The sequence below is a fragment of the Amphibalanus amphitrite genome, unplaced genomic scaffold (genome assembly GCF_019059575.1).
Source record: "Amphibalanus amphitrite isolate SeventyFive unplaced genomic scaffold, NRLGWU_Aamphi_draft 000143F_arrow, whole genome shotgun sequence".
NCBI lineage: Eukaryota > Metazoa > Arthropoda > Thecostraca > Balanomorpha > Balanidae > Amphibalanus > Amphibalanus amphitrite.
Window position 1 is genome coordinate 25,378 of NW_024881638.1, and position 12,704 is coordinate 38,081.

At 46.8% G+C, this 12,704-nt stretch overlaps 2 protein-coding genes across 4 annotated transcripts in view; one reads left to right on the plus strand and one right to left on the minus strand.

Moving 5' to 3' along the window:
- LOC122382611 overlaps window positions 1-12,704 on the minus strand; it is a 77,392-nt gene that overhangs the window by 16,685 nt on the left and 48,003 nt on the right. For all 3 annotated transcript variants that reach the window (XM_043368168.1, XM_043368170.1, XM_043368169.1), the window contains 6 exons: window positions 12,250-12,361; window positions 11,891-12,029; window positions 7,369-7,477; window positions 6,204-6,309; window positions 5,046-5,196; window positions 3,669-3,852 (listed from right to left, as the gene is read on the minus strand). In XM_043368168.1, coding sequence (XP_043224103.1) covers window positions 3,669-3,852; window positions 5,046-5,196; window positions 6,204-6,309; window positions 7,369-7,477; window positions 11,891-12,029; window positions 12,250-12,361 — 801 coding nt within the window. The remainder of the gene's footprint in view (window positions 1-3,668; window positions 3,853-5,045; window positions 5,197-6,203; window positions 6,310-7,368; window positions 7,478-11,890; window positions 12,030-12,249; window positions 12,362-12,704) is intronic.
- On the plus strand, window positions 9,706-11,349 carry LOC122382613. Its single transcript, XM_043368171.1, has 2 exons — window positions 9,706-10,190; window positions 10,460-11,349. The coding sequence occupies exons 1-2, from the start codon at window positions 9,984-9,986 to the stop codon at window positions 10,904-10,906; spliced, it is 654 nt and encodes a 217-aa protein (XP_043224106.1). The 5' UTR covers window positions 9,706-9,983; the 3' UTR covers window positions 10,907-11,349.

The window sequence follows — 12,704 nt, forward strand, 5'->3', positions numbered from 1 at the left end:
AGAATAGCAGTTTTCATTTTTCCCCATTGACTTATAATGGTGAGGTCACGAAAATGACCTGACCTCATATGACCTTTAAGAAAAATCCGAGATACACAAGTTGTGAGACTCATAATGGATACTAGATCCTGCAAGTTTCATTTCCCTGTGACATCTCCTCTGGCAGTGAGGGCGTTGCGAAGTTGCGACATCTGAAGACAATGCAGAGGTTCACTTATGACGTCATAGGTCAGTGACCTGACCTGACCCAAAAATGCGGTTGGTGTCAAAAGATCCGGCTTGAATCAAAGGCCAGGTATGCCAAGTTTCAGCTCTCTATCGCCAGCGTGTTCGGAGCTATCGCGAAAAAACCGTATGGGGGGGGGGGGGCGGCACTCGCCCCCCCCCTCGGCCGGCGAGGGTTAACGAAGCTCATGTAGGCCGATGTGATTTTGGTTAATAAAAAAAAAAATTGACAGCAGAGAACACGACAAGGTTATTAAACAAATATGACTTAATAACATATATGCCATCCTGAAGCGTCAGGATGCATCGCTGAGAGTTCACTCTTAAGTACGTAAGCCCGTCTGTGTCATGAGTGTGTCAATCATTTGAGTCCTATGCTAATGGCTAACTGCTAAGACTATAACTGCTAACTGCTATAGGTACTGATTTGGAAAAAGCTGGGGCTGCTACGATAATATGTAGCTCGACAAATAGCTCTTATTTGTAGGTAACATTAAACATATCTTATGATATTAAATTGTCCAGTCTCCTTTATCACTGTGAACGTAATGCACAGTCGCTGAGGAAAGTTACCCACACTGATTTCAGAGCAATGGAAGAATTCTCGATCCACCCCAAATTATAAATACATCGGGAAGTCTACCATCGAATATAATTGTCGATGTCATTCAGTGTCATTGACCATTCAATATCACATGAGCATGATATAACGCAAAACGCATACCGATCACGCCCTAACATAAGCACATGATTCCATACACGGCACAGCAGCAATGTCACTGCAAGTGCGCAGTAGAACGGCGTAACTTCAAAATATTTTACATAAAACGCACGAGCTTTGATGGCAAAGGATGACAGGCCCGTCATAACTTCCGGATACGTGTCCTGAAGCCACGGAACTGATTCGTACAACTGTCATCTTTGCAGTCCACGAGAAATCAACATACTGCACGCATAAGCAGTGTCCGTTTGATTAAATTATAAAATGCCTCTTTTGCTTCAGTGCATTTTATTCATGCACGATTCGGCCTACGACTTTCAGAAGGTCTTACGTATTAATAAACACATTTGTTTAACTGTGGATAATGTACAAATATGCATTATGCATTCTAATGACACTTTATACGCACTCGTGTTAAAAATATACGTTAAAAGTTAAATAGAAACGTGTCAAATTGCAAATCATTGGGTTTGCAAGTTGCATGAAATAACCAAAGGCCATATCCTTCGGTACCAGTTCATTTAACCCTATTAGTGGCAGGCTCCTGGCTACCCCATATTAGTGGCAGGGGGGGGGGGGCTGTTTACGACCCCCCCTTGATATCTCGAGATCTAACCGGCCGATTTTCAAAATTCAAACGGCATTCGATTTGGCTCAACGAGATCTACATTTCTAAAAAAAAATAAAATTAAAAAATGTCAATAGGGGGGTAGAGGGGGGTAAAAACGGGCAAATTGCAGATACATTTTAGACTGTTTATCACGGCCAGGTTTCTGAACCAATCTTAACGCAACTTTTGCCGATCGATAGAGAATGAACCAGGAATTCACATGGATCCTAAAAATATGCATTTTCAACAATCATAGGCGGATACAGATCATTGAGATTGGGGGTACACAAAAAGTATAGTAAATAAGGTTTTTGTTGGTACTGTTTCTAAAAAGGGTGGCAATGGTCTTGTTATGTTACAATTTTCTTATGAGAGAACGACTAAAATTGTATTGGTCATGCATAGGCGGTGTCAGGGCACCTATGTTGGGAGGTAAAAAATAACCCCCCTTTTTGGACGCCTGGATCCGCCTATTATAGCAAAAACGTGTCAAAAGAGGATGCACAATAACTTTGTATATGTTATCACATGATACCTCATTCACTGTTCGTAAAACTGGTGCAGCATCGTGATCTTTGCCCAAATGACTCGCTTCACGAATAGGACCCCCCAATTCCCAGTGCTCTGGAGCCGCCCCTGGTAAAGTTATGAACTTGAAATTTTCAGGGAATGTGCTCAATTTAGTTTTAGGAAAAGTCAGAAAATTTCAGCATCGTAGCTTTCGCGGTTTCGGAGATATTCCCGAAAAACCTTAGGGGTGGATAAAAACAACCCCCCCTGCCACTAATAGGGTTAACAAATATGGACGAAACAGTGGAAATGTTATGCAAGCGCGGCTCTGTGTAGGCACGATATAAGCGCACTGGAGGCCATCAAAATCATGAAATGGGATAATACAAACGTTCATTACCGGTCTATTTCAACTTCAGACTAGGATGACATTAAAGGTCTATTCTCGTTTCACGCGCCAAGTCATTAAACTAAATGATATGCAAACGAGCTTTCCGAATAGCTCATCGTCTTCCATTCTAAACACCAAGTTAGAAGCCAATCGTATTAGATAGAGTTGATTGATCCCTGTTCTCTCGTGTGGGAGGTACTGAGTTTGTGTTTATTACAAATTAAAACACCATTGCGTTGGCCATAACATCTTTCTGAAGTCGCCATCATTGTGATTAAGTTGTGAGTGCTGCCAACCAACAAAGTTCGCCGTACCAGATACCGTTGTGTAGCTCGATTCCAGCCAATACTATGACATGATACATATAGGGTTATTCGCTGTTTTTTTGTGACGCTCTGGTGACAATCAGTAGCAACGTTCAGCGTGTATTTGGTAATACTCAGTCTAATGCCTGGCACCTTGGGATCCGGGTTTTTTTTTCACTTCATTTCTCCACGGCATCGTTATCAACGAAACCGTGCTAGCTGAGTCAATAGCCGCTACGGTGCACTGAAAAGGTCAGCATGACATTAGGAGCCTGCCTTTCAGGATGGGTACATACACTATCAAAAGCGGTCACAGGATTGATGACCATGTTCTATTGCTACTAATATCATGACCGACGTCCCGTCCCATTGACCCATTGACCCTAAGGACCGGTCTGAGTCAGACCAGTCCTTAGGGTCAATGGGTCATCTGACTATCCATACAAAATTAGCTTCTGTTGATATTCAGAAGTAAACATTCTCCTGGGCCCCAAAGTACTTCATCTACGCAGAGACCTTCAATACTTCTGCGCATCACCAGCTTGGAGTTTCGCCGTTCCTTAGTCCCTCGAACCAGCCAGAGAGCATGAACGGTTAGCGTTCAGAGCACAATGCTAAATTATCAACCAAAGCAACCAACTAGCAACAACCAGCCAGTTATTAACCATGATACCATACCGTAACGTATTCGAGAATTTGTAGGCCACTTGACCTGATGGTCCCGTTCTGAATTCTCATAGAGCAGAACGTAGATCAATCGGGAATTTGGTATCGGATGCAATTCCCGTGAGCATCCATGTGTGCCTTGAACAGGCCCAGGGAAGCAGCAAGGACGATTAACCAACCAGTTACTACCTATATGTAGTTACTACCTTACAAACTCCTAATTTCCCATCCTCTCCTTACCCGTCGGTGTCCGCCTCCTGCTTTCCGGGCTCAGTGATATCAGCTGGTCGCCGACAGTGCTGTAGTGCCCACCCGGCAGCGAACAGCGGTCCGTTGGCACTGTGGTGATCGGGCGTCTGCAGGTCCGTAAACTGTTCATTGTCCAGTGTGCCGAACAGACCTCCGGTTCGGCCGAACATCCAGCCTGTGGGGGGGGGAGAAGGAGAGGGGGAGAGAGAGAGAGAGAGAGAGAGAGAGAGAGAGAGAGAGAGAGAGAGAGAGAGAGAGAGAGAGAGAGAGAGAGAGAGAGAGAGAGAGAGAGAGAGAGAGAGAGAGGGAGAGAGATCCGTCAGAAGCGGAGATACAGTATCTAATTGTTCTTTTATCAACAGACATGATAAAATCACAACGGCGATTCTCGCAAACAGCACCGTAGAACAATGATACATTGAGTCTACCGGTAATATGAGATGGGTCGTGTACATTATTCAATAAGGTCTATGTCAATACACAATCCTGGGCCTCGTTTCATAAAGCGAGTCCGTAACTTACGCCGGTTTTTGGTCTTGTATTGCAATTGCATGTGAGGCGATGACGACAGTTTGAATCGTTGAATTTATTCATCTTGCAAGCAAGAACAGAAGGGAGAAGGGGAAATAAATGTATACCTTCACATGCGCTTGCAATACAAGCCCAAAAACCGGCGTAAGTTACGGACTCGCTTTATGAAACGATGCCCTGGCCGCGTTTCAGCATTGTAATAAATCTGAGTGAAGATAAGCGGATATACCCCGAAGATACGAGAATTAAACGTCCGGGACCTTTCCAGTAGCAAAGAAGCAATTTGGATAGAGTACTAGAGGAAGCAACACATTGAATAGCCAACAAGGGTCTGCCACTTTCCGCGTTTCGCTCTTCAGACGAATCTTATTGCATTATTTCGTGGCTGGCGGAGTGAAAAGGCACGATTTCATGCATTTATCATGTAAAGCAGCCTCGTCCGACGGCCGATCGTATGCATGAGTCACCGCTTCCTGACACGTGAGAAAGTTGTGATACATGGGCTCACGGGCACAGAAATAATGGATGTGACCGTGGGTGTCACGGCCAGCAGCTTGTCGATCCTGATCAGAGTCACGCCGCACGCCACCGCGGAAGGCGCTCACTTAGTGAGCGCACTCGAATGCATACAAAAGCAAACTTGTCACAATTGGACAGACGCAGTCGCATTCGTTGAACGGGACACATAGATAGGCACATAAAAGAAACGCACGTCTCCCTCACACGATGCTCACAAATCAAACCAATACGCTAAATCCTTTCAACATTAACAGTCATCAATTGCATAACCGATTTGGGTTCCCAAATTATCGTCAGCAAATTTGCACACCAACTTACGGCTGATCTCCAGTGCGCAGACATCCGATCGCTGGTTACACTTCAGCTCCAGCCAGCCGGGCAGGCTGACAGTGATCAAGTCACCGGAGCGAACCGCCCTCAGATCGCCCAGCTCCAGCGGAGCGTCCGCCGGCCGGCCGTCGGCCGTAATCTGATCACATACGCATTGTGACGTCAACAAAACGATCTTATGACGTCAGAAGAACGATATATTAGAACAATCAAAGGAACTCTGTGGTGTGGCAGGCTTATGTAAGATGCAAATGTGCCAAGTGCGGAGGCTAATGGTTTTCCGGATGTGTACACAATTGCTCGTCCAAAATGATGGAAAATACCTGGAAAGTAAAAGTTTGCGCCCAAATGGTCGGTTAGGATGAGAAACGCCTCCTAAATTTTCAGAAGTTATCCGGATTCTACATTTCTGTTGGATTATGGACAACATAAGCAGTGGCATGCAGCCGCGTTAGCATACCAATTGTTCGAACAACTCTAAGAGCTGCATACCAAATCAAATCAAAACTAGGAGTTCGCATATCGCACAGAATTTACGCAGGTAACGAAACAGCCTAGAACACTTCCTACATCGTTATATTATCCACTCCACAAAGCACTCATGTTCGGCTGGCACGTTGGAGTGCATATTCTATTCAGCCGTGGAAAGTGCGTCAATGTGTGGGCTGGGCGTGGTTGTGTTACCGTTAGCCCGCACTAAATGTCAAACCAAGCTGGATAGTATGCAGCATTTATAGGTGGAATGTGGCTAATGGTAGACCATCAGGTGGTGAATAGGAAATGTAGGTCAATTGGGACACCTACGTGAAGCCAATAATATGCATGCATTAGCTCGACACTGGGCGGAACAGGATGATTTTGACCCATTTCCGAATGGTTTGCTGGAAATCGCTCATATTTGTGCAGGCTTTTGAGTTTTGATTCAAACCGCTAGATCGTGATCAAGGAGAGGCATAATTCAAAACAGTGGGCAAACAATAACTATCACCAAACAAGTGTAGTAATTGTCCAAGTAAGCTTAGGACAACGCGAGTTAAACTTTATGTTGTGTCACCCTGAGACCCCCGTGCCAGCTTACGTGTAAGATGGGTGAGATAACTCTGATTTACGACTAATCCCGATCCCGGCCACCCTGACCTGACTCACCTTGTATCCGTCGGAGCCTCCCAGCTCGATGGTATGAGCCCCAGCAGTAACAGACAGTGTCTTGGAGGCCCTGCCACGTCTCCTGAACGTGGCCTCAACCGAAAACCTGCGGTTAAGAATAGCATAAGTCAGATTTAGTCAGAGCTAAAACGTCATAGCGCTAGAAAAACCATTTATTCGATTCCGTACATTCGTGAACTGAACACCCTGAACCGACAATTCGGTTTTAACATTTCATAAAGTGACACCTTTGTCACTGTCTTTGGACGAATGCAATGTCCAAATCCGTCGTTTGCAATCTAGTTAGTTCAACAGCCAATCCGGCGATAGCAGGGGTAGAGACGTATTTTCACTATTGGTCACAAGATGGCACTGAAGCGACGTCTATTCAGCTAGATGGCGGCACCAGACTGGTAGGCTGCCAGGCCAGCATATTTTCGTTTGGACAGCGAGGCCAGACCAAGAGCATCGAATGCTGGGCGAGAAAACTCGAGTTGAAAATTTACGCGATAGAACACATAAATTCTGATACGTGCCACGGCAATATTCCACTTTAGAGCTACCAGCAGCATTTGTTGCAGCTCGTAAAGGCGGCTTATGTTCGTCAGTATAGCATTTTATGCCTCAATATCGGCGCCACTGTGTACGTAATTCGCGTTACGTTGTGACTGTTGTCAACACGGAGGCGATAAAACGAAACATGGGACCGGAGCTGTAACCTGGCTATAAAAACAGCGCTAGCATCTACAGCCACTGAACCTAGGTTTATGGAATCACTAAAATTACGACGCCAACCGTCCATGTGATGATGCCAGTGAGCTCGCCATACATAAATGAGACACCGGCGATCGTTTCAAAACCATCAAAACCATCAGGAATCTCATACCTCCTCTGCCTTGCGGCAGATTAGGCCAGCAGGCTGTCTTACAAACAGTGTAAAAGACCAGCAGCCCGTCTAACCTGGCGTGCAGCAGATCGGCGGCCAGCGGGTAATTAACTGCCCTGCAGCAGGTTACCACTCCCATCATACCTGTCGTGCTGCAGGTCGGTGGCCAGCAGATGATTACCTTCTTTACAGCAGGTGCTCAGTTCAATCTTACCTGCCATGCAGCAGGTCAACGGCGAGAAGGTTTGCCTTCTCCCCAGCAGTCGCGTTCAATCTTACCTGCCGTGGAGCAGGTCGGCGGCCAGTAGGTAGGTACAGTCGCTGCGGAACGTGTACAGACGACCGTCGAACGTCACAATCGTCGAGGAACCCGAGAGGACGGCGTGGCCTGCGGCGAACGGAGGGAGGGCGGTCATGTATCGCCGAGTTAGTATTTCTGAACAAACCATTTTTTCTCATAACCCGCGCCCTGATGGGGGGGGGGGCCATTTTGGCCCCCCCCCTGTGGTTTTTCCTGAATAGCAAGAAAACGGCGGCGCGCAGCGCCGCCAAATTTTCAGTACCTTTCCGGGCATCAATTTGACACCTTCACACAAAATTTCAAGTCACAGGTCACCTCAGGTCAGGAGTTATTGAGGTCAAACTGAGGTCATGTTCGAGCAAAAATGAGCAAAAAACATGACATCTTGAAACGCTCACCAATTCTACAGTTAACAAGCAATTTTAAAGTTCTTTATGTGGTTGTGTAGAGAAAAGACGGCGCTACAAAACTGCTATGTCGGATTTTCGAAATTTTGGGATTTTGACCCCCAAAAATAAAAAATTGATTTTTTTAGAAAAACTCAAAAAATTTCCAATTTTTTTTTCGAATTTCGAAAAAAAACCGGAATATATGTGATAGTCCCTACGCTCTTCGATATACATACCAAATTTTAGATCGATACCTCTTTTTTTGGCCAAGTTATAGCAAAAAAAACTGTTAAAAATTGATGACGTCAAATTTTTGAACTCAATTTTTAGCAATTCTAGACCTCGTAGCGCAAAACGGAGACCACCATTGAACTCCCCGTGACGAGCTGCATCGAATCGATACCCATTTTATGCAAAAATATCAACTTTGAAATTTGACCTAATTTGACCTGACCTTGACCTGACCTTGGCCAAAACGTGACCTAAGCTGGCCCTAAAGTCTGTCTAACCCACATAATCGCATTTGTCATGTAAAATGGACCATAAAACATGCATCACACGACACTTTCATATTGTGACCCCCCAGTGACCTGACCTCTGTGACCTGACCTGGTATCAGTGACCTCAAATAGCAAAATATGTGTTTGAAGAACATTTCTCCACCGATGATTTTCAATGAAATGCATTTTACTCGATTTTACAACGCATTTCTTGAAATGCCTGTAAACGGTGAAAATTCGACCTTTGACCTGACCTGTGACGTCATCGGTTTGACCGAGGTCAATGAAATTGGGTCACAAGGTAGTTACCCGTTGGGGCTATCCAACACCGTTTACCGCTTGTCGCTATGTTGCGTGGTTCTCGAGATCTGAGGGGGGGGGGCCAAAATGCCCCCCCCCCATCAGACCGCGTTGCTCGGCAGACCCCATCTGGGCGCGGGATAATAATGATAATTAATGACATAATAATAATGACATAATAATGACTGGTTGATACCAAGATCAACCAGTCATGTTGGGTTCAATACCTAGAATGCAACTGAAGCACAGAGGCTCATCGCTTCGCAGTCTGAGACAGCAGCGGCCCACCTTTCCCTGTTGCCTTTCCCAAAACCCCCTATCTGGTCTAAACACGTGTTGCCCTATTTGGTGCCGCTTTAATACATTCCTGTCTCTCTTGCTCCCAATACGCGCACGAGCTGTTTGGTTTAATGCTCTCTTCAACACCGTCCTATCTCGCTCGTCCCCAATGTCACTTTCTGCAGAGCGGAGACGCCGCGCTAGATGGGAACAGAATGGCGGCAATTGCAGCCGTTAACTGGTGCACTCAATCGGTCCACAAAGAAACCAGCAGAGGTCACCCGAGCTCGGCAATGGCCAAAGCAATAACAGAGCGGTGGCGAATGACACTGGGAGGCCGTCTCGTGGGTTACAGGAACGGGGGTCACCCTGGAGTGGATAGAGAGCGATAGTGGCAAATGCTATCGGGCACTGCATATCATATATGACGAGCTGGGTTTACGGAGACTCTGGAAGAACTGGGGAATTACTGGAGGATCAGTAGTTTGTTGTCTTTTTCTTATTACTCTTTTTAACGGCAAATCGTACAGTATATAGGCAGATTCTTTTCACCGAAGACGGAAGATTCTCTTATCTAAAAAAGACACGAATCATACGAGTAGGTAACGGCAGAATTTCCCCACAAAGCTGATATCAGTGATCGCTGCAGGTCAGTTGATCTGAGCCGTCTACGATATCTCTATCAAAACCAGCCCAAACATTTGCGTCCGCTATAAACATTGGAGCCGATGCATGATTCAGCAGTAAGTGCTCTGCAAAAGTGTGCCTTTTCATAGCACAAAGTCGCCATTTTGCAGAACGCACTACAGTAAGAACGCTTGAAGGAAAACCGCCGCGAACGTTTATAGTAAAATATGCGACACGTTTCAGAAGAAACACCCACGCAGTCCAGGGCGGAACTCGCTGAGACTGGGACGTTATTGAACTGGCCTTCCCGACTCGGAGATTCCAGTCGAGGTCACATCCAATCAGCTGTCGACCGAGTTATCATCTCTGAACCCTGCAGCAGCCTCAGCCGTTTGTGCAGCTAGATCAACCACCGAGAGCCGTGTGCTAGCCGACAGAGGGCTACTCGACAAATAAACGGCGGTGGCCGGCGCGGCGGCGCGGAGCGCAGAGACAGCCATGGAGCCGAGGAGGACGGCCGCCGCGCGGGCGCTGCTGCCGCTGCTGGTGCTGGAGAGCCTGGTGCTGGTGTCTGGAGCGGCTGTGGCACCAGAGGTCATGGCGGAAGAGGCGCCAGTTTGCGAGTCGGCCACCGCCCACAGCCACGCCACTTGTGAGGCCGAGTTCGAGTATCTCGTGCAGAGGTTCAACATGACCAGAACGCCGGTAAATATAAGCCGGGGACGCAAACGGGAATGCTCAACGCCTGTTTGATCTTTGCTTTGCGTTAAGTGTTAACTTTATTTCTAAAGGGCTATTCAGGGTATCTTGGATTACTTTGTCTAAAGTTCTCTTATCTTCCTTTTGCTTGTCACAGTTCTCTTGTGGTGAGGACTCAGATGTCAGAATGAGAGGATGTTGTTCAGTTGTCTTTTTCAGTTCGATACATTAAGCGACCACTCTGACGCACCTCTAACCCCTCCTCTCGTCCGCAGGCCAACACCTACTTCGCGCCAGTCTTCTCCTCCAGCCAGCTGAACGCCGACGGCCAGCCCGTCACCAACACCATCATGGAGCTGCAGCCGGCCGGAACCCGCATCCCCTGGCTGCGAACCAACGTGGCCACTCAGCTGTTCCTGTGGCACCACCGCGGCGCGGCGCTGGCCATTCACGCCCTGCTACCGAGCGGGGAGTACACGCGCGAGGTGCTCGGAGATCCCCTGCGCCACCCCGGGGCTCAGTTCCAGCTGGCGATGCCCTACATGACCTGGGTGTCGACAGAGGTGCTCTCTGACACCGAGTATGTTCTGATGAGCGGATCGGCAGTGCCCTCGTTCAGCAGGCTGGATTACGACCTGGCTAATCCAGTTGAGCTGGTGGCTGAGTTCCCCAAACACGAGGCTGTTATTATGGCGGCGTACGACAAGGCAGCGTCGAATTAGGCAGCCTGAGGGGCCAGCTGGAGTGAGGTGGTGGATTGCGCGTCCGGAGCGAAGGGCAAGAAGACGGATATGACTGGTGGTAACGCAGTTATTCGTGTTTTGATGTAGGACCCGAGCTCCTTTTCTCTTTTCGCTGGTCACGGTGAATTACAGTGCTTTTTTAAGACAGAAAACGTTGCAAATGACGTTCTTCCCTTTGTGGCTGAGGAGTATGGCATGTCTTGACGGTTGTAACACATCTTGCATCTTGTGTCCAGCGTTAAACGGTGTGTGTATTAGCCAGTGGCAAGGAAGCGATGTATAGCAAATGAAAACTTTACGAATATCGTAAGGTGAAGGCATTTTTTTTAAATCACATTTACCGATGTTGTACCATGTAATATCACAGCGATATTTACGAAAGAAAGTTAATGCCGATGCTAGCGAATACATTTTTGAACATATCCCCGCAAGTGTTTCATTCAGTTATACATTCCCGAAACCGAAATCACGGATAATGCTTTTACCGCATTAAACATGCCCACGACTTTATTAACATTCTAACTCGGCCTGAAAGCAATTTTTTTTTTAAGCAAAGCTGATTAAAGCTATTCAAAAGTTGGAGCAAACTTTCATCTTCTCGCGAGACTCGAACGTGAGCTCGAATAAGAACTTCCAACACCAGGGTAACGTCAACCATCATCATAGCCGACATCTGATAATGTCTTCAGGAATGTCTTCAGTTCTCCAGCACCCCGTCAACCAAGCGATTTTGGCAGAACCTGTCACGGAACAAAAAAGGACAAAGGAGCGGAGAATCGACCAGCTAAATAACTTTGAAGATGGAGAATCGCCCAACTACCCACGTGTGAGGGGCGGAGAATCGCCAACCGTCCACCCACCTGTGAAGGGCGGAGAGTCGACAATCTTCCCTACGGAATAAGATTGATATTATCTAAAAGACCTTACATAATATTTTTGTAAAAGAGTCGCCTCGGCACCCACCTGCGAAAGGCGGCATCCACTCGGTGGGGTTGCTGCCGGGCCAGTAGTCGTAGATGAAGTCGTAGACGCCGCCGCTCTCTGCCGAGCTGTCCTCAGTGAACGACTGCAGGTAGCGCAGCTGCTGCAGCTCCGGCAGCTCCTGGCCATACAGAGAACAGATGCGGTTAGAATGACTGAATTGTAAGTGATTCTGACTAGCTTCTAAAAAGCCGTCCTCGACAGCTTACTGTCGTTTTAAAATGGTATGTCTGTGGATTTTGAATGAAGTGCTATTACGGAAACACGGAAACAGTTTTGTAGAGATTTTCTAAAAGTGTGCTGGGTAGGTTAGGCTGCCGTAAAAATAGCGCTTCACTTACCTCCCAGACTGGCGACTGGTTTAGCCCGTACCAAGGCATCGGCAGGATCTGAATAAAAGAAATGTAGCCGCGGTCGGGATTCATCTCCATAATGGATTTGCCTTCAAAGTACCTGAAACGGATGCATTTTGATGAGAATTAAACGCATCAAGAAGCATGCATCATGCATCAAACTTGTACACTACGTACGTACAGGTCTCGCGAGATTAAGCAGTAGGCGGTTTTATCTCAGAAACTAATCGATCTAGGATGAAGCCATTTTACACGATCATGGTCGGCTTGTGAACCAACGAGTCGATCGCATCTTCAACACTTAAAACCTTAAGACGACGAAGATATAACCTGAAGTACACTAAATTTTATAGGTGCAAAAACTACCGCTAAAACCCGCGAGACCTGTACGTGCATACAAGGCGCAGAGCACTGAACACATGCTACATATGCATAATGCATAT